The sequence below is a fragment of the Sinocyclocheilus grahami genome, unplaced genomic scaffold (assembly GCF_001515645.1).
Source record: "Sinocyclocheilus grahami isolate Dianchi unplaced genomic scaffold, SAMN03320097.WGS_v1.1 scaffold137.1, whole genome shotgun sequence".
Lineage (NCBI taxonomy): Eukaryota > Metazoa > Chordata > Actinopteri > Cypriniformes > Cyprinidae > Sinocyclocheilus > Sinocyclocheilus grahami.
This window is the reverse complement of record NW_015505316.1, coordinates 2,150,956-2,170,273: the sequence shown is the minus strand read 5'-3', so window position 1 is coordinate 2,170,273 and position 19,318 is coordinate 2,150,956. Positions and strand designations below refer to the sequence as shown.

General features: G+C 35.9%; 2 protein-coding genes across 2 annotated transcripts in view; both read left to right on the top strand.

Annotated features, from left to right (window-relative positions):
• Positions 1-2,649: 2,649 nt before the first annotated feature.
• On the top strand, positions 2,650-8,772 carry LOC107591149 (putative beta-lactamase-like 1). The gene is made up of 8 exons (XM_016280191.1): positions 2,650-2,727; positions 2,812-2,889; positions 3,155-3,293; positions 3,909-4,018; positions 4,125-4,282; positions 5,499-5,734; positions 6,739-6,844; positions 7,005-8,772. Exons 3-8 carry the CDS (start codon positions 3,188-3,190, stop codon positions 7,981-7,983), a joined length of 1,695 nt encoding a protein of 564 aa, XP_016135677.1. The 5' UTR covers positions 2,650-2,727; positions 2,812-2,889; positions 3,155-3,187; the 3' UTR covers positions 7,984-8,772.
• A 1,614-nt stretch (positions 8,773-10,386) lies between these two features.
• Positions 10,387-19,318, top strand: part of LOC107591129 (eukaryotic translation initiation factor 4 gamma 3-like) — a 63,568-nt gene continuing 54,636 nt past the window's right edge. Inside the window, exons 1-2 of the mRNA XM_016280171.1 lie at positions 10,387-10,973; positions 17,260-17,347. Of these exons, the coding sequence (XP_016135657.1) occupies positions 10,825-10,973; positions 17,260-17,347 (237 nt within the window). The 5' untranslated portion in view covers positions 10,387-10,824. The remainder of the gene's footprint in view (positions 10,974-17,259; positions 17,348-19,318) is intronic.

Below are 19,318 nucleotides of genomic sequence, written 5' to 3'. Positions count from 1 at the left end.
AAAAAAAAAAAATATATATATATATATATATATATATATAAAAATATATATATATATATATATATAGAATATAAATACATATTCACATACATTCTTTTTTAAGATTTATTTTTGTCATTTTTGCCTTTATTATGATAGGAAAGATCATAGCTGACAGAAAGTGAAGTGGGAGAGAGATAGGGGCTGGGATCGGGAAAGGTCATCAAGTTGGGATTGAACTCGGGACGCCCGTAGCACAACAGCGCTGTATGTTAGTGCACTGCCCACAAGGCAATCAGCATGCTGACTATATAGTCTAAAATATTTTTAATAAAATATATTAAAATATTTAAAATGTAACAATATTTAATTTAAAATATAAAATAAAATATTATAATATAAATAAAATATTCAATCATGTATATTTGAATAAAAAATTATACACATGTATTTTATACATAAAATACATACACAAATATAGAATACAAATACAGAATAAACATTTTCAACATATTTAATAAAATTTAAAATGTTAATATAAATACAATATTCAATGAAAAAATGTTTATTAGTGTTGTCAAATGATTAATCGCAATTAATCGCATACAAAATACAAGTTTTTGTTTGCATAATATACAGTATGTGTGTCCTGTGTATATTTATTATGTATATATAAATACATATACATACAGTATATATTTTGAACATATTTACATGTCTATTTATATTCATATAATGTATATTATAAATAAATATATTTAATATGTAAACATATTTTTCTGAAATATATACATGCATGTGTGTGTATTTATATATACATAATAAATATACACAGTACACATACATATATTATGTAAACAAAAACTTTTATTTTGGATACGATTAATCGCGATTAATTGTTTGACAGCACTAGTTTAAATATTAAATACAAATGTTTAATAATACCTGTACAAATGTAAAGTTCTGCATGATCAATACAGTCCCATTACTGTTTGGATCAATGATTCAGCACTAAAGTCTGAGACTAACCAAGCTCAAAGAAGGTCAGTGCGTCTTGCTCCAAAGAGCACAGACCCACAAAATACTCTCTTTTGTGAGTGCAGAAGCAAACATGACACCCCACCATGCCATTTTGATGGCTTCTAATAGTAACACGCACTGATACGGGTCTGGCTTTCTAATCCTGCTGCTCTAAATTGGAAAAATTGACCTTGCTCACAGAGGTGACTCAGATTTGCTCTCTTTGACATTTCTGGGACTTAGCAGAGTTTTCTGTTAAGATGAACAAGGCCTGGAGGACGAGCGAATATTTCATGAGTAATTTAATATCTGGAGCACGCACATGGTCCTCTGTGAATTAGGCTCTGAAAATAGTAGGACGGTATCAGTTGACAGCACCCCAAGTCTTCAGTTTTGGGGAAAGTCATTAAGGTATGGCCTCAAAGAATATGTGAAAGAAAGAAACAGAATAATTAAACATAATAATGATAGTAATATAATGGTCTGGGAAGATAAACTCTTCCCCATCTCACGCTACTACATTTAGGTGACACACAATAGATTTTGTCAGGTATAATTAGAAGATTGACATATGTTTATGTTATTAGATATGGATTGTGTGGGCACAATAAAACCACCATCAAGCAGTCACAGCTTGTGCAGACAGGCTGATGGTATTGATCTCACCATCGGTTTAGACACGGAGCCCGAGGGCAGGGGTCTGTGGAGCAGCTCTCTGCCACGCTTCAAAACCAGGAGGACAAGATCAAATAAGTAGTTCAGTCAAGCAAACGGCTACCAGTCAATAATTCTCTTTTTATGGCACTGATATCCACTTCACGCCTGATTCATTATTGAACTGGATCCCAGGCACGTAAGCGATGCAATGCATCTGATATTGTGTCAACAAGGCGATTAAATTACTTTTATAGAGGCACATGCTGGGTTTTTTTATTACTATTTGCAAATATTTATTTTGAATTGTCATTCTGACTGTTGTGGGTTGCTCTCTCATGGAGATTTAGGGAAAAACAAAACAGATATAAAATAATACAATAGAATTTGCTGCCCTCTTGTGACAACTGTTGAACAAATGCAAGACTATCTGCATGTTTAGCCATTAAAATCATACTGTGTTTTATGAAACACAATGTGGTATATTTGGCATGTAACAATTGTTTTTGTAAGAAATAATATATGAAATATATAAAACTACTTTCTCAAAATAAGATAAATAACAGTCTTTTATACTAATCTATTAAGACAAATAGCGTATTGTTCAAATAGTGCTCTGCATAATCAACTAACAGCATTTTGTGAAATATTTATATTATAATATCTAATATTAATAATTAAAGAATGTAAACTAAAAACAATTATTATATTATATTAATAGCATGCTAAATTTCATATAATATATCTAATATACTGTATATATATATATATATATATATATATATATATATGTATATAAACGGAATTAATATAAGGGATTTGTAAAGTTTAAAAGTTTAAACAAAAAAAAGTTATGAGGTCAATTCTAAATATATAATGTGTATAAAATATATAAATATAAAATAAAAATTAAGCAAAAAAACTATAAACCGAAGGAACAGAATGGATGTGTAAAGATCAGGAGTGAGGCTTTAAAGAAGGATATCTTCAGATTATGACGTGCAGGCCTGCAGTTGGCCGAGAGGATGCTGAGAAGTCAGTGCTCAGGTTATTGTTAAGATTAAAGCATGGCTGGTGAGTGGCTAGTAAGCTCTGGTTATGTCTCTATTTTATCAGCTTTAATGGAATTCCACTTTGAATGTTTTTTGTTTAAACAAGCCTCTGCATGGATAGACCTAACAGTTGTGGCAGGATCATACGGAACTCTGAATTTGTCTTAAAGGAGTAAACCCTGTGGTAAGACATCTTATCATTTATCCTGAGAATATTATACCTTACAGTATAAAATACAGTGGAAATAATATCATGAGAAGTACACAATGCTGTTTATTCTTTTTATCATGCTTATAAAAATATTACAGAAATCAGTGGAACTTATTTTTTATGATTCTTGTTAAAGATTAAATATACAGTATATATTTGTGCAAAATATGTGATGCGACTAGCCTATATATAAAAAATTCAGAAGTTTGTGTCTGTGAAACCGTTCTTTCTCATTAAGCTTGTCAGAGAAGGAGACCACCAGACTGCAAAGATGAAAGTGAAATGGACAAAATTAGGAATGGTCTTCTTTCTGCTTCTCTCCTTTGTAATGACGTGCTGTTTCATTTGGCAGTACAGACTTCCCAAAGCAAAACCAGGTAAATTAAAATCCAAATTAAAAGTGCTACTGTACAATAGAAAGATTGGGGGAAAGGCCATCAAACCTCAATGAATGAATGGCGAATGCTTATTTTGAAAAAAGGAGGAATTTTTCTCACAAAAATTTAAAATCTTGTTCTTATTCTTTTTTCTTTTTTTTTACTTAATGGTTAGAAATGCCTGACAGCATTTACAGCTTCAGGGAACATCCTTACATTTTTTTGCTTTTCGATCTCCTTGTGCTTAATTAATGGTTTGCGGGAGTTGTCTATGGATTACCCAGAGCTCGACATAGTGGCTTGTAGATTACTGCGTGCTGTAAAGCCTGATTATCACTGGGGGGAAGGGGAAAACAACTTTGTGTAAAATACATGATTATGGACTGAACACCTGCCCCCATGCTCCATTTCATGTCAAATGCATTATATTATATAATGATAAATGACATATGAGTGATTCAGGCACTAGCATGCTATTTTATGTTCAGCCCCAATGTTTTGTGCTGCCTTTAATTATTAATAATTGTTGTGTTTACAAATGAATGTGAGTCACACTGACAGTATTATATGTTTACATATTTGTCATAATGTACATATAATCTTTTTACTTTGCAGTGGATAAAAGTTATGCTAAAGAAGTGAAAGAGGAGAAGATGTGCCCACGTTTCCCTGAGCCTGTGCCATTGGAGCACCCGATACCTGTCCTCATGGAAGCTTTGGACAAGGTCAGACCCCCAAGTCATTTACAAGTTCTTTTGGTCTGGATTCCTGACTAAAATTGTCTGATGCTGAAATAAGTTTGAAAACTATTACAAATATCATTTACTCCAGGTGGATGCGCTTTTGAGGACCAGCATTGATGCCACAAAACTGCCAGCCATCTCTGTCATTGTAATATTGAATGATTCTGTATTGTGGAATGGTAACTTTGGCAGAAGGAACGGAAGTGACCCCACATCTCCCCCAATAAATGAGTACACAATTTACAGGTGGGTTATAATGGCTTTGTTATGATTTGATGATTATGATCCACCTTCTCTGGCTTAGGGGTGTTTCACGATTAATTAAAGTTTAAATAACAGGGCATAATTCAACTATGTATTCTTTTTACATAGGCTATACCAGGGTTCCTCAAATCTTGTCCTGGAGGGCTAGTGCGCTGCAGAGTTTAGCTCCAACCCTGATCAAACTCACCTACCTGTGATTTTCTAATGATCCTGAAGACATTGATTAGCATGCTCAGGTGTGCTTGATTAGGGTTAGAGCTAAACTCTGCAAGAAAGTGGATCTCGTGGGCCAGATTTGAGGATCCCTGGGCTATACAGTATATGCTCAGTTTATTACAGTGTTGCCAAGTCCACAGCTTTCCTGCAGACTTGCGCTGCTTTTATACTGTTGCAATTGAGCTGGTTTTGTTACACAGACCTGGCAAAGCTGGTACACAAACATAAAATGTTTAAGTAACTACAAAAGTTAGAGTACACATTTAATAGTAAGGTCACGTTTATACAGTTATTCCGTAAATTTTAATTTCAATAGGAATCTAAGCAATCGCGCAGGGGCAAAAGTTTTCCCAAGCATCAGTTACACCAACAAAACATTTAACAAAAACTGTTGTTTAAATATCTTTAACACGAATCTAGAACATTCGTACAGGCAACGTTCTGGCAAGGCTATCTCAAAGTTATGAACAACCTTTTTTCAAGTAATGTTAATAGAGCGTTCGTTGAAAGTTATTCGGTCATTAATAATAACATTCTCAAAACTTTAGCAAACATTATTTAAACGAGCATTTAATGAACATTTTTTTATTTACAAGAAATAATTTTATGAAATATTTTGGTTAAACGTTAAAACTTAGATGAATCAGAGAACATAAAAAAGTTACTTTTCCACACTGTTTGCAAAATGATAACATGGAATTAATGTTACCTTAATGTTTTCTCTAATGTTCACATAATGTTAGAAAAAAAAGTTTACATGCATAAATACAAAAATGTTTTCAAAACTTAATGGAAGGTTTAGAAACATTTTCTTAGAACATATTTTTGTTAGCTAATGTATTTGAGTTGCGCAACTTGTTGATTTGAAATTCAAATATAGATATACATATTTACATTATAAACATTTAGCGTTATACATTTATAGTTATGGCTCCTTTTGTAATGTGCTTCTTTGTTGTTTGTTATGATTATACCACCAAAGAATTGCAAGCCTGTCTAAAGTCTTCCCCACCTTGATGCTGTACAAACTTTGGGAGGATGGAAAAGTGGGTTCCTTGGATGACCCCCTGGGGAAGTATGTTAAGAACTTCACCATAAAAAACCCTCTAGGGAAAATAAGGGATCATGACCTCAAGTCCACCACTGATGGCATGAGCAGAGAGGCTCAAGTCCACATCTCCTCAGTTACCCTGAGAAGGATGGCCAGTCAGCTGTCAGGTGAGGACTATAATATCTGTAACTGACCTCAAGGGGGTGTTTAGATCAGTAATAGATGATGATTAGCATCTATACAATTAGTGCTGTAAAAATAAAGAAGGTGAAACCTGTAATTAGATCAACTGTTTTTAGACTAAGAATTTCCACGGCTACCCTAATCAGCCTTATCAGTTGCCTAACATGACCTCTGCCATTACCTCTAGTGTATAAATTAGACCTGAAGGAATGGCCTAACATACTGTACTCAGCTTACCCCAAGCTGATGTTTAGATAATGTGCCAGAAATAGTGGTGCTGATTATACTGGTACACTTAATTGCAAAAATAGCAAAAATAGCGATTTTAAGTTCAAGAAAGGAAATTTACAATGGAATAGTTTCCTTCAATTACAAACCAGTTTGTGATGAAAACCCATCTGCCTTGGAGTAAAAAAAAAAGAAGAAATAAAAGATAATCATACTTTTATATCTTTATTTCCCAATTGTGATTTTATATTTCACACACACACACACACACACACACACACACACACACACACACACACATATATATATATATATATATATATATATATACACTACTTTTTATTTGTTTGTATTATTCAATGCTGGGCATATCTTTTGCTGTTCATTTAGAAGTTAATTTTTAAAAACATTAAGATTTTAATGACACTGTTAAAAAAACTTTAGCAAATATATAATTTTTTTAAATAATGCACATTATTGTATTGGTGTAGCATTCAAAACGACTGATTTATAGTTTTATAGTTTACATTTTTTATTTAAATGAGTCAGAATAGTATGTATTTTTAATATCTGCCATAGCCATAACATGAAAATTAATATTGCTGCATCCCCAATAATTGTACTTTTAAATTGCAAACTTCAGAATATTAAAATATCTTTGATGATGAATTTTTGATAAGGCTGATAAGGTAACACCATATAAAATAAATGGGGAATTTTTTTTTTAAATGGTATATTTTGGATTCATCATTGATTATAGGTTTACCCAGGCGGCTCAGGGCAACTACTTTGCTGTGGAAAGGCAACACCCAGGCTGCTGTGGATTTATTACAAGATGATGTTCTCGTGGCTGACCCTGGAACAAAGTAAGCTAGTACAAAGATAGTATATTTCCCTCTTCAAACTTGTATTGAGAGGATGTTTAATGAATGAGAGGAGGTGTAAATAATTAATGACAGCAGATGCAATGAATGCACTTGTGGATTCTCCCTAGAGGAAGTAATTCTAGTCCTCTGCTGTCCTCAGATGCCACTACAGCAACCTGGCCTTCTCCCTGCTGGCCCACGTGATGGCGGAGAAGGTAGCGGGGATGGATTATCAGCAATGGGTGTCTGAAAATATCCTGAAGCCGCTGGGAATGGAGGACACTGGATTTGAAATCACCTCTCAAATAGAGAAACGAATGGCGATAGGTGTTTACTCAAGTGGGCATCCCGCACCCCTCTATGACCTTGGCTGGTATAAACCATCAGGGCAAATGTACTCCACACCTGCAGACATGGCCAAACTGGTGATGATGCTCCTGGGCGCATACTACCACCCATTTCTCCAACCTGACACCCTCAAAACCATGTTAACTCCTCTGTTTCACTGTGAAAATAGCTACTTTGCTGAACAAACTGGCACACCGTGGGAGGTGAATGAACAGTTGGGCTATGACATAATCCGCAAAGATGGAGTTCTGGATGGTTATTCGGCCTCAGTCTCCCTCGTTCCTCGCTTGAAGCTGGGGTTGGTCACCCTAATGGCTGGAACCAAACCTGAAGATGAGGATCTGGTGGCTAAAGTCTACAGTTCACTCATCCCTGCCATGGAAAGTGCCTTCAGAGATGCACCTCACGTTCTCATTCCTACTCCGGACCCTGTTCCCTACATAGGTTACTTTACTTATAGCAACATAACGTTCTATGAGATCAATGCAGACACAGATGGAATGCTGTCTGTGGAGCAGTTTGGACCTCAAGTAGACACAATGGTTCCCATGAAGTACAGAATCTTGAAACTCAGTTATCTGCAGGATAGGGTGTTCAGGGTGGTGTTTGAGAAGGAGTACCCATGTCAGCTCAAAGTTAACGCTGCTTCGGTGTCTCTTGAATCTCAGGATGGGCAGCTTTTTAACTTTTACATCTTTAACAAAAAGGGGCTCTCACCAGGTTTTGATGTCCCAGGGTTAAACACTTATAAAGTCACACGGATACCTCGCAAACCGATTTTCAGTGGTTGAAGAAATCATTTGATCATGCTTTTGAGTTAATAAGCTAAAAGGTACTCTTTAGGACGAAAGTGTCAAATTCTGAGGAACTTCAACCTATGATTGTGTACATTTTAATACATTTTTGTCTCAAGATGCTGAATGTATATTTAGAACACTTTTTCTTATTTTTATTTTGACCATTTTGAAAATGCTGCTGTTGTTTTCCCTTTCTTCAGAGGAATATCTATACACAGTTGACAACCGTCCATTCATTTATGTGTGTTTCTAAGAAGCGTGAACTGCGTGTCTTAATTAAAGGTAGTGTGTGCCTTCCCTAAGCATTTGCACCTGTGCATCAGTTTCCAAAGTACCCAATTTTGTGTAACCTTGATCAGCACATTGCTGAGTTCAGCTAGAGGTAGTTAAAAGCATATTTCAGCTCTAATACTAATGTCTTTTTTTCTAAACATTTTATTTGTCTTTAAATGCAAACCAGTGTAAAGGCCCATTCACATCAAGGATGATAACTATAATGATAACTATATGGTTTTAAGCAATTTAATTGTATGAGAAAAGGGAAATCCATAATACAAATAAAATGATATTGACACAGAAACAATATCATTGGAATCACTTTCAGAACTATTTTTCCCAGCTGATGAACACTAAAAACCTTCACAACCATGCTCTATAGCATTTAAAGATATTTCAGATAACAAAACTGCAGTGTGTGATTAATACAATGTTATGGTGAGTTGATGTGGATGCTAATACAGTTACTGTTATATTTTTCTTTATAGTTATCATTCTTGGTGTGAACAGGCCTCATTTTAGCATCTTGATTTTTATCGATAATGTAAATGTTGTTTTTCTAAATCAATATATTTTACACAGTATTGTATAGCCTATGTACTAACCTAAACAAATAAAATACATATACTTAAATATCTATAGTATATATATATTCTCCAAAATTTGAGATGTTAACATAATAATAACCAAACTTTTTTAAACTGTGCATTTTAAACATTTCATAATGTTTCTTAACTTCATGGGAAAATTAGCAAAACATATTAGAATCTAGAATAATTGTTCCAATGTACAATGTAGAAAAACAAGATATATGTAAGAAATGAATTGTGACTTACCAATTAAAAATAAATGTATTTGTGCACACAAAGTCCATCAAAGGCCTGAACATTTGAGCTAACATATGGTCTTGCTGAGATAAACACTAGCTGTAATCCGCTGTCATTGCCCTGTTGGTTTTTGGAAATCAAGTCTTGAGGATACTGACAACTGGGAAAATCAAGCTGTACATAACTGTTGACCTACAAATCTTCACAAATCAATATGTTAGAGGACAGTTCACAACCATAAACTGAGCAACCGAAAAATAAGTGACCTGGAATATTGTACTGTACCTTTCTGTTATCCAGCACAATAAAAGTCTATAACACAGTTAATCATAATTAATTGGAAGATGTCACAATTTATGACATCTTCCAAATCAGGGAGAAAAGAAAAAAACACAAACACTTTAGACTAAGAAAAAAAAATGTTACCAGTCATCCTCTTCATGCTTAAGGCGTTCATCCTTTAGGATATTCAAGTGAATGTTTTACATCTTGATTCTGGAATCCTCCAGCAATCGCATGTACCATGTAAGATTTGACAAAAGTAAAGAATGGCTTTAACATTAATACATTTATACTAATAAATAGGCTACCAATTGATTGAGATTGAGCTCACTTTCTCTATGGAGTCAATCAGGCTATTCCTTTTATGGATAAAAATGTGTTGAAAGTATGTGCCTGGTTACAAGAGAGCATTATTAATTTATAAATTATTACTACATTATGAAAAGTATACTCTATATATAGAGACTAGGCTATATGTCAGTCGCTGAACTGCGTGTCCAGCTGTGGACGCAAGATGTCACTGTAACACCACAAATAGGGCCGAACCATAAACACGAAAAGGTTTGCATATTTTATATGTACACATACAGCGATGCCATTTAAACCGCACTTGCCTGGTTACAAGAGAGCATTATTAATTTATAAATTATTACTACATTATGAAAAGTAGGCTATATGTCAGTCGCTGAACTGCGTGTCCAGCTGTGGACGCAAGATGTCACTGTAACACCACAAATAGGGCCGAACCATAAACACGAAAAGGTTTGCATATTTTATATGTACACATACAGCGATGCCATTTAAACCGCACTTTTTTTATTTTTTTTATCTAAAGCCATTCTTTTTGGCTGTTACAGCGTTTATTATTATATCCTTGGCTGACATCCAATTAGGTTATGATTTCCGGATAGGGCATTCCGTACTTTCGTATACACTCGTTGCAAATTCCACTCTCCGAAGTGTCACGAAAACACCCGAAGTAAAACGAAAGCTCGGTCCTGTAGGACTGCTGGAGGCGGCCACTGCGCCATGTTGAACGGAATCATCACACTCCGTGGAGATACTCTCGTCAAAGAGCAGTTGTAAACAAAGTGTTATTCATTTTCCAAAAGGGGGCTCGCCTGTCAAGATCGCCCTGGCTAAAAGAGGCCAACTAGATCCTCGGAAACCCCGGCCGGGGAGGGGGAACAGCCCCCCAACCTTCAGCAATGAAGATAAACCACAATAAGCGCTAGCTGGCTAACTTTAGCCTGCTATTCTATCAATAATCTAGCTAGCCTGTTAGCTCAAGCTTTTCTATTCGCTCAGACACCGGCAACCTGCTCCTAAAAGGCCCGGTGTTGACGTAACTCGCCAGCAATATTTTTTCTTACGTGGACAGTTTAGCCGCTAGCTAATTTATTATTGTAAATATCTGTAAAGCCGTGCGTTTGTTTTTGTTTTATTTGCGATGAGTTTGCCGCCGAAAGCGGTGCCGAAACCAGCCGCCGCTGGAACTGGACCTGGAACCGGACCGTCACTCTCGAGTCAGCTGCGGGCCACCCTGACCCCAGTGCCGCTACCACAGGGGACGCCGGTACCTCAACAGCCGCAGACACAGTATCCTTCTCTGAAAGCATTTTGCTCCATCACAAATCTGTATCTGTGGTTGTTTCAAAACATAGCGAGCCGCCTACCTGGATAGCTTTTTTTTAAACATCATAGGCATTCGATTAAATCTATATATGATACCCAAAACTGCTGTCTAGGCAGGCGGGCCACTAGGTTTTGACAGCGCTAGAGTGTGTTGCACTGTGTACCGGCTAATACCGGCTTTGATTTGGTTTGGTTGTGGCTTAAGTCAGGTTTTGTTTCTTGAACATGGAGGTGGTTGTACCTTAGTGTAGTAACAGTGTTTAAAGTTATGTGGCTTTCAAAAGCCGAGCTGTCAACCCGCAGCCGGTTTGGGCTGATCCGGCCGTGTGCTAAAGCTAGCTCTCCTTTTCTGTTTCGCTTGAAATAAATATTTATGTATTTGTGTCATGATTTACTCACTCTTTATGCTGGTATAAACCAGTGACTGAATTTCTACTGAGAAACACGTTAGAAATGCTAGTCAGAATGACAGCCTCTGTCACCATTTACTGCATCTGTTTCAATACACTGACAGTGAATGGTGACTGAGTCTGTCATTCTGACTAAAAATCTCATTAGAGTTAGTAAATTGTGACAGAGTTGTATTTATTTATTTACTTTGGATTAACTATCCCTTTAAGCCATTGCACCACAGGTGAATAGGGTAAATTAGATATCACCATACTTAACTTATTGATTAATTACAGTGTATTGTCAAGGCTCAGTACATGTTTTGCTTTACAAGTTTTCTGAAATGTTGTGTTATTATGCAGATGAGGCATTTCATTAAAGCCAGGATTAATGCCAGGATGTTTGGGGTATCTCTTATCACTCAGAAAATAAATCCTATCAATACTGCCAAAAGTCAGAAAAAAAATCAATGTTTCCCGTTTTTAATGTTATATAAATCAGGTGATTGATATATGAACTCCATAAAAACCTTCAGATTATAGATAAGAATAAAACTAAAGTCCAGTGTAAATAATTGCTACTGAGTGGAGATTTCTGGTTCAGTGCAAGATTTTAAATATTTTGTATTTTAATCCATAATGTTATGCGTATAGTGCAATTTGGAGAAAATGTATAGTGTTTACTTAAATGTTTATTTTGTTTTTCCTTTGGTCTGAATGAAGACATTTTATGTAAGCAAAATGTCCCAAAATCTTAAACTTGACAAGTGCATAAAATAACAACGACTTAAAAGGATTTTCACCCCCCAAAAAATCTAATTCTGTCATAATTTACTCTGAAGTTGTTCAAATACTATGGAAGTCAATGGCTGCCATCAACTGTTTGGTTACCAACATTCCTCAAAACATATTCTTTTGTGTTCAGCAGAAGAAAGACACTCTTACAGGTTTGGAAAAATTTGACAGAATTTTCATTTTTTGGATGAACTATTCCTTTAAGATTGTTTCACATCTTGGTAAGCTATATGCTGCCCACATCCTATACTGCTTATATCTCTTCCTTACAGTTAGTTAGGGTGGACTAAACACTGTTCGGGTTATATGTTTTCCCACAGAGATAAACTGCCATACTTTTGCTTGCCCTCAATGTCTTGTTGATATTTCTTTATGGCTCTAAAGCTTAACGCCCTTCTGTTGTAACTGTCTGTGTCCCTCTGTCAGCATCTTGGTTACTGGTCAAACAAGCTGCTGTTTGACTGTGTGGGTTTACAGGGCAGTTTTTGTATATCTGACTTCTACTGTAACTTCCACTTGTCATCATAAGCAAGTAAATATCTTGACATGTTGGTTTGGCATTTGCAATGAGTCACTTAAATCTGTCTAATTGTTTTGGGGAGTTAAAATAACAGGGCTAAAGACTAAATTAGACTGTGTACATGGGAAAATAGTGCTAACAATGCATAATAATACAGTCAGAGACAATGATGGCTTTTAAATAATTGTTGGAGATTCCCCAAACGCATTTACAGTTAATGGTTTTTGTTTCCTTTTTTTACAATGTAAAAAATGTATCCCCAATGGACGGTTTCATGTACTTGTTTATTGACGGGAAATCTACTTGCAAACATTTCCTAGCTGATAATAATCTGCTATAAGAGATCAACCTTATAGCAACATGTCGGTTTATATTTGGATTTATTGTTCTTCATATAACACTCTGATTTAAGCAGGTGTATTTATACCATGATTCACTTCATAGCACAAGAAACTTTTAGAGTGTTTAAAGCAATTGAGGATAATTTTGAAACCGAGAAAACAAGACACTGTGACTGCTGTGTCATAGCAAATGTATATCTTAGTAAATGAGACTCTAGAACTAAAAATAAATCTGCAACCTACAAACCAGTTGAAACTGTGGCTATGAAAGGGTGACGTGGTTTTGGAGCTTGAGCTTATTGTGAAAGTTTCATGGCAGGGCGCCAAGGGAAAGTTAAAATGAGTAACTAACAGCTGTTGTTTTACCCTGGTTACAGTAAACTGTACATTATCTCTGTTTGAACTCTCACTGTGTGTATGTGCCTGTGGTGCAGTGGAGGAGGAAGGGTTTCCTCGCCCTCTTAACAATAGCCTGGTTATACAGACAGAACTGAGCGGCTCTGCTGCTGGGCTGGAGATGGAAGACACATCTCCATCCTCTGTACTCCAGCGGCATGTTAATACACAATCAGCTTCTTGTGTATGACAACCTTATTGCAACGGATGATGATTTTCACTTGTACGAGAACCTGTTTTCTTTAAGGAATCGCACAGTATGGCTCCATCATTCAAAAGACACTGTTTGTTCAGTGATGTGAAGTGTGGTTGATACATGTAGGAGTTTTGAGGACAGTTGTTTTGTAAAGTTTGCATCTTTTTTTCTGGTGTTTCTGGCTGATGGGAGCCAGCATATCTTGACAACAATGTGAATTCCAGTTTGTGCCACTCAGCCCCTGTCTGTGACGGACCTCATGCTAGCTTATATAGGAACAGAAAAATAACACTGCAACATGAGTAATACAAGGTTCTTTCAGAATGTTCACTTCTTTTTAAAGACACATGGAAAGGAGAGAAGGGCTTGACAGGGCAAGTGTGATGGATAGATTGGGCCCAGAACTGCATTGTCATTATGTTTGCTGAGTGTATAGGTGTTTTTTAAGCCTGGCAAACCTAAATATTTGTATTTCTGTGATGTACCGAGTATTGTTGTTTAACAGAGTACATATTTTGTTAGTTCATGCTTTCTTTAGATATCAAACCTAAAACAAGTTTTAACATGACCTTGGTGTTGCTAGTACCATGATCCACTGTTTGAGCAACAGGAATGTGTACATTTTACAAAAGTTGTTTAAACCATAAACATATAAAATCGTAGTAAAAATGACATTGCTTGCTTATAAAAATGATATATTTAGCATATTGAAGCATATTTTAATTAGTACAGAGTGTCCGCGGGTCCTTAAAAAGTCTTAAATAACGTTTTCCTAATATAAGGCCTTAAAAAGTCTTAAATTCGGATTCGATGGGTCTTAAATATTTTTGGTCTCATTACCGCTGAAATATCTTCAGTCTGACGGACCTAATGACTTTACAATCACTGGACAGACCGAAGATGTTTTCTTCCCCGCGGTAAGTTACTGCGTCACCAGAGAGAACTGCAGTAAGTTAGCAGAATACAGAACACAAGCTCGCGCTGAGGCTCACTCTGTTTGTCTCGAAGACTTCAGAACAAATGAGCGTGACCGCACACATGAACTCAGAAGAAACGCACTGAGGTAAAAATTCAAAATGTTTAGTTTATTCATAACATGATATAGTTAAATAACACCATGACAAGTGAGCTATTTTACTCAATATTCTCACGACGCAAAAAACAAAGCGTCTCTGAGCAACATGACGGTGTTTCGTTCCTGAATGAATCAACTGTTTAAATTCAGTCGCAATGACTCACTTATTAACAGTGACTCGCTGCCACCTACTGGCGGGTTTAAATTCACGTTTAAAGTATCTTTTCATTTTTAAAAAATTATTTCAAATATCAGTATTCAATGTTTTATGTTTAATATATCAAAACATTATTTATGCATTTGTAACTGCAGTTTAAATGCATTCATGTCCTGCATTAAACAGTGTGTAAACGCATCTAAATGCCACTTCAGGTGCAGCTTATGTCTGGATTGCAAAGATGAATTTTGTTGATACTGATTTCATTTGCTTGGTAACAGCCCAAATGTCTTATTCTTATTCACTGATTAAATGTAAGAATTTGACTCAAAAGATAATGCACACTTATAGAAAAATGGCTTTATAAAGGTAAATTGCCCATGAAAGGTAAAAATCTATTTAAACTTATCTAACCACCACACAGAAAATGAAGAATATCAAAATCTTTAGGAGTCAGCTGTCCACGAAAGTCCTTAAGATGCCAGCGTGATAACACACTCAATCAGTTGAATGAATGACTCAATACTCACTCATTAAGTGACTTACCGTCACTTACTGGTAGTGTAGTTGAGAAGTTTGTTGAAAAGTATGCATTTTCCACCAAAAATCTCAGTGATGATGTTATTTTGTGGGGATATTTTGTATGGAATATTGTCTGCTGACATTAAAAGCTCACTGTATATCGTAGTAATAAATACCATTTATTACAGCATTGATATTATGTTTTCTTTTTAATTTATACACATTAAATATTACATATATGTATGTAATAAAATGTGTATTGCCATTACAGGTTTAGGTCTTAAATTTCATATAAGGTGGTATTAATAAGGTCTTAAAAAGTCTTAAATTTAACTTGTTCAAGTCTGCAGAAACCCTGTTAGTAAATCATCAATTTCTTCGAACTTGATGAACCTGTGATCAGGGCTGGACTGGCACAAAGAATCGGCCCTGGCATTTTTTGGTCCAGGCGGCCCACCACTATATATTAGGGTTGGGCCGATAGACGATGCCGATAGACGATGTAACAGGCAACCGTTACACCGTTTCTACACCGGACACGACAATTGTCGTGTTGTGCCGCATCAGCCACAGTCTGTCTACACTGGACGCGACAAAGCGACCATTGAAAATCATTTGAAATTTGTGTCGGCTCGTCATAAATAGAACGCGGTAGCAGTTTACTGTCGGGGATTTGTCGTGTCGCACCGCGCTGCATCCAGTGTAGACAGCATCACTGATTATAATGAGTTCTATACACTGATCTATATACAATGAATCTCTATTATAGATCAGTGGTTCTATAGTATTTTGTCACGCCACGCCACTCGTGTCTGGTGTAGACACGGTGTTAGGAATCGTTATTTGTTTCACTGTAGACATTGCCCAACCCTAATATATATATATATATTATATACACTACCAGTCAAAAGTTTTTGAACAGTAAGATCTTTAATGTTTTTTAAAGAAGTCTCTTCTGCTCACCAAGCCTGCATTTGAGCCAAAATACAGCAAAAGCAGTAATATTGTGAAATGTTTTTACTATTAAAAATAACTGTTTTCTATTTAAATATATATTTTAAAATGTAATTTATTCCTGTGATTTCAAAGCTGAATTTTTAGCATCATTACTCCATTCTTCAGTGTCACATGATCCTTCAGAAATCATTCTAATATGCTGATTTGCTGCTCAAAAAACATTTATTATTATTATTATGTTGAAAACGTAAGAGTAGAAAAATGTTCAGGTTTCTTTGATGTATAGAAAGTTCAGAAGAACAGCGTTTATCTGAAATAGAAATATTTTGTGACATTACAAATGTCTTTATCATCATTCCAGTTTGATTGATATTAGGCTACTTGGAATGCGCAATAAAAAAATTTGATTTCTGAAAAAAAAAAAGAAAAAAAAATTGGAGTTATCTAATATAACTTTTTTCAGAAATCATGTTTTTAAAACAAGCTAATTTGCATGTGGATAAATGTGATCTGCTTGATTCTGTTAGCTTTTCTTTCTGATATCACTGTGCTTGAACAGTTTCCTTCATGCATCATGTGTGTTTTCCCACCTTGTTGCTGTGTTTGGCCTTAAGTACTTTCTACCCCAGAGTTTTCCTTAATATCCCCTCTAGGATCCCAAGATACTTGGAATGCGCAATAAAAAAATGTGATTTCTGAAAAAAAAATTGGAGTTATCTAATATAACTTTTTTCAGAAATCAATTTTTTAAAACAAGCTAATTTGCATGTGGATAAATGTGATCTGCTTGATTCTGTTAGCTTTTCTTTCTGATATCACTGTGCTTGAACAGTTTCCTTCATGCATCATGTGTGTTTTCCCACCTTGTTGCTGTGTTTGGCCTTAAGTACTTTCTACCCCAGAGTTTTCCTTAATATCCCCTCTAGGATCCCAAGAGGGCCCCTGGAAGAGCGAATCTTCTCCACGCAGCCCATCGCTGCTGTCTACAGTGTGAGTTGAATGCTTCATTTACCTTCTTCGCTGACTTTCACATCTAGACACAAACACACTCAGCTTTACCCTGAGATGATCTGAGCCTGCCCCTTTTGCTGCAATCATTTTAAAGAATATAACTGTTTTTTTAAAGTATGTTATAGAAATAAAACCATTCTCGTACATATGATTGCTTTAACTCTACCTTGGGATCAGACCACTCCTCTCTCCCCGCAAATGTAACATTAAAATATTTGACTCCTCTAAACGCAGTGCATTTGAGTCATCAACATGAGGACCACCATGTGTACTGGTGGAAGCTGATTCAGGAAAGCTCCAAAAATGGAATGTGTTATTCATTTCTCTCTTTCAGCTGTTTTTTTTTCTTTTTGGGTTTATTGTCAAAATGTAACATGCAGAGTAGAGTTTCGAGAAGCTAGTAAATGTTTCCACTCATTTTGAAAATGATGATTCACAATCATTACATAAATTATGCATCATCAACTTCCAGAAATTTGGTTTACTTCCACAAATTTGGCTAAAATTGCTTTCTTACTAATTAAGATTTCTGGGATCCAATGATTCCAGTGAATCATAATTCACTTTTACAAGGTGATGCATCCTCGTTGAATATACATTTTTTCTTTAACAAAAATTTGCTGAACTCTAATATTTTAATGGTACTGTATATTCCGCCACTGGAAGTCAATCATAATTAAATAATTTAATTAATTTTGAGAACACGCATGATAAAAAAAAAATTATAATAAAAACCTAATAATAAAAAGTATACTATTTTTACATATAAACATGACTTTATATCTTTTAGATGTCCATGTGTTTCAAATGCTGAAAAATGGAAGTTAAATCAACCCTGTCGCATGATGTAGCATCTTCCAGATTTATTGTAAAAAAATACCACAAAAAGTCAGGCATGGATTTACAAAAATTGGCCAAATTGCAGTTATCTGACATTTTTCTCAGTTATGTAAATTTGAATATATTTCTTAATATTCTGTTCTAGGCCAATCTAGTGTCAAATTACTTTAAAATAATTGACAGAGATGGAGGGCAAGCTAGGTTTTTTATATTGTTGCCCAAGAAAGCAAATATTACCAATTAATAAGAAAATTGCTGGACTGACATGAGGTTGAGCGAGCAGGACTGATGATGTTTGAACAGTACCATATTGAGGGAAGTGGACGGGTGGGGTGCTTTATTTCTGCTGAGCTGGTCTTTCTCCTGTTCCCGCTTCCTGTGTTGGGTCAGAAAGCCCCTCATTCTGGGAGCCATTGGGCTGTGTGTGTGATCTCACCCGCCCCTTCTCAGCACAGCAGCACCCCACCCTGGAAAAGCCCAGGCTGCTGGGTAAGCTGCATAATCTCTGCAAATAAGTGGGTCATTCTCCACCTGCTGATGTCGCCTGGAAAATCCAGCAAGCCAGTCGTGAAATTTCAGGTGTTTAGTTCAGACTGACTGATTGTCACTGAATACATAAGCCGTAGGACTGAGGTGGAGATGTTTATTTTTCTGCAAGCTTCCAGATGAACATGTCTGGCTTGCAGATGGCTGTTCTTTGAGAAACAGTGTGTCATTAATGCAAAATGACAATAGTAAACACTCAATTTCAGTTAAAGGCAGTTCATCATTGAATTCAGTGATGTCAACATCCAGCTCAGTTCAGTTTAAATAGTATCTGTGCAATCAAGTCGACGATATCGCTGGAAATTAAGTGTCCCCAACTAAGCAAGCCAGAGGCGACAGCAGCAAGGAACCAAAACTCCATCGGTGACAGAATGTAGAAAAAACCTTAGGAAAACCAGGCTCAGTCGGGGGGATAGTTCTCTTTTTGCCAGACGAAACCAGCAGTTAAATTCCAAGCTGCAGCAAAATCACATTGAGCAGAGGACTCAACTGGTTCCTGTTGTCTTGCCAAGGTCTTTACTGGGGATCTGTCTCTGGGGCTCATCTAGTTGTCCTGATCTCCAC

Bases quoted from the DNA above. Each gene is read 5' to 3' on its own strand.
- LOC107591149 (XM_016280191.1), top strand. From the start codon at position 3,188: ATGAAAGTGAAATGGACAAAATTAGGAATGGTCTTCTTTCTGCTTCTC. The intron at 3,294-3,908 runs GTAAATTAAAAT...TTTACTTTGCAG, and splicing joins ACTTCCCAAAGCAAAACCAG to TGGATAAAAGTTATGCTAAA. The intron at 6,845-7,004 runs GTAAGCTAGTAC...TGCTGTCCTCAG, and splicing joins GTGGCTGACCCTGGAACAAA to ATGCCACTACAGCAACCTGG.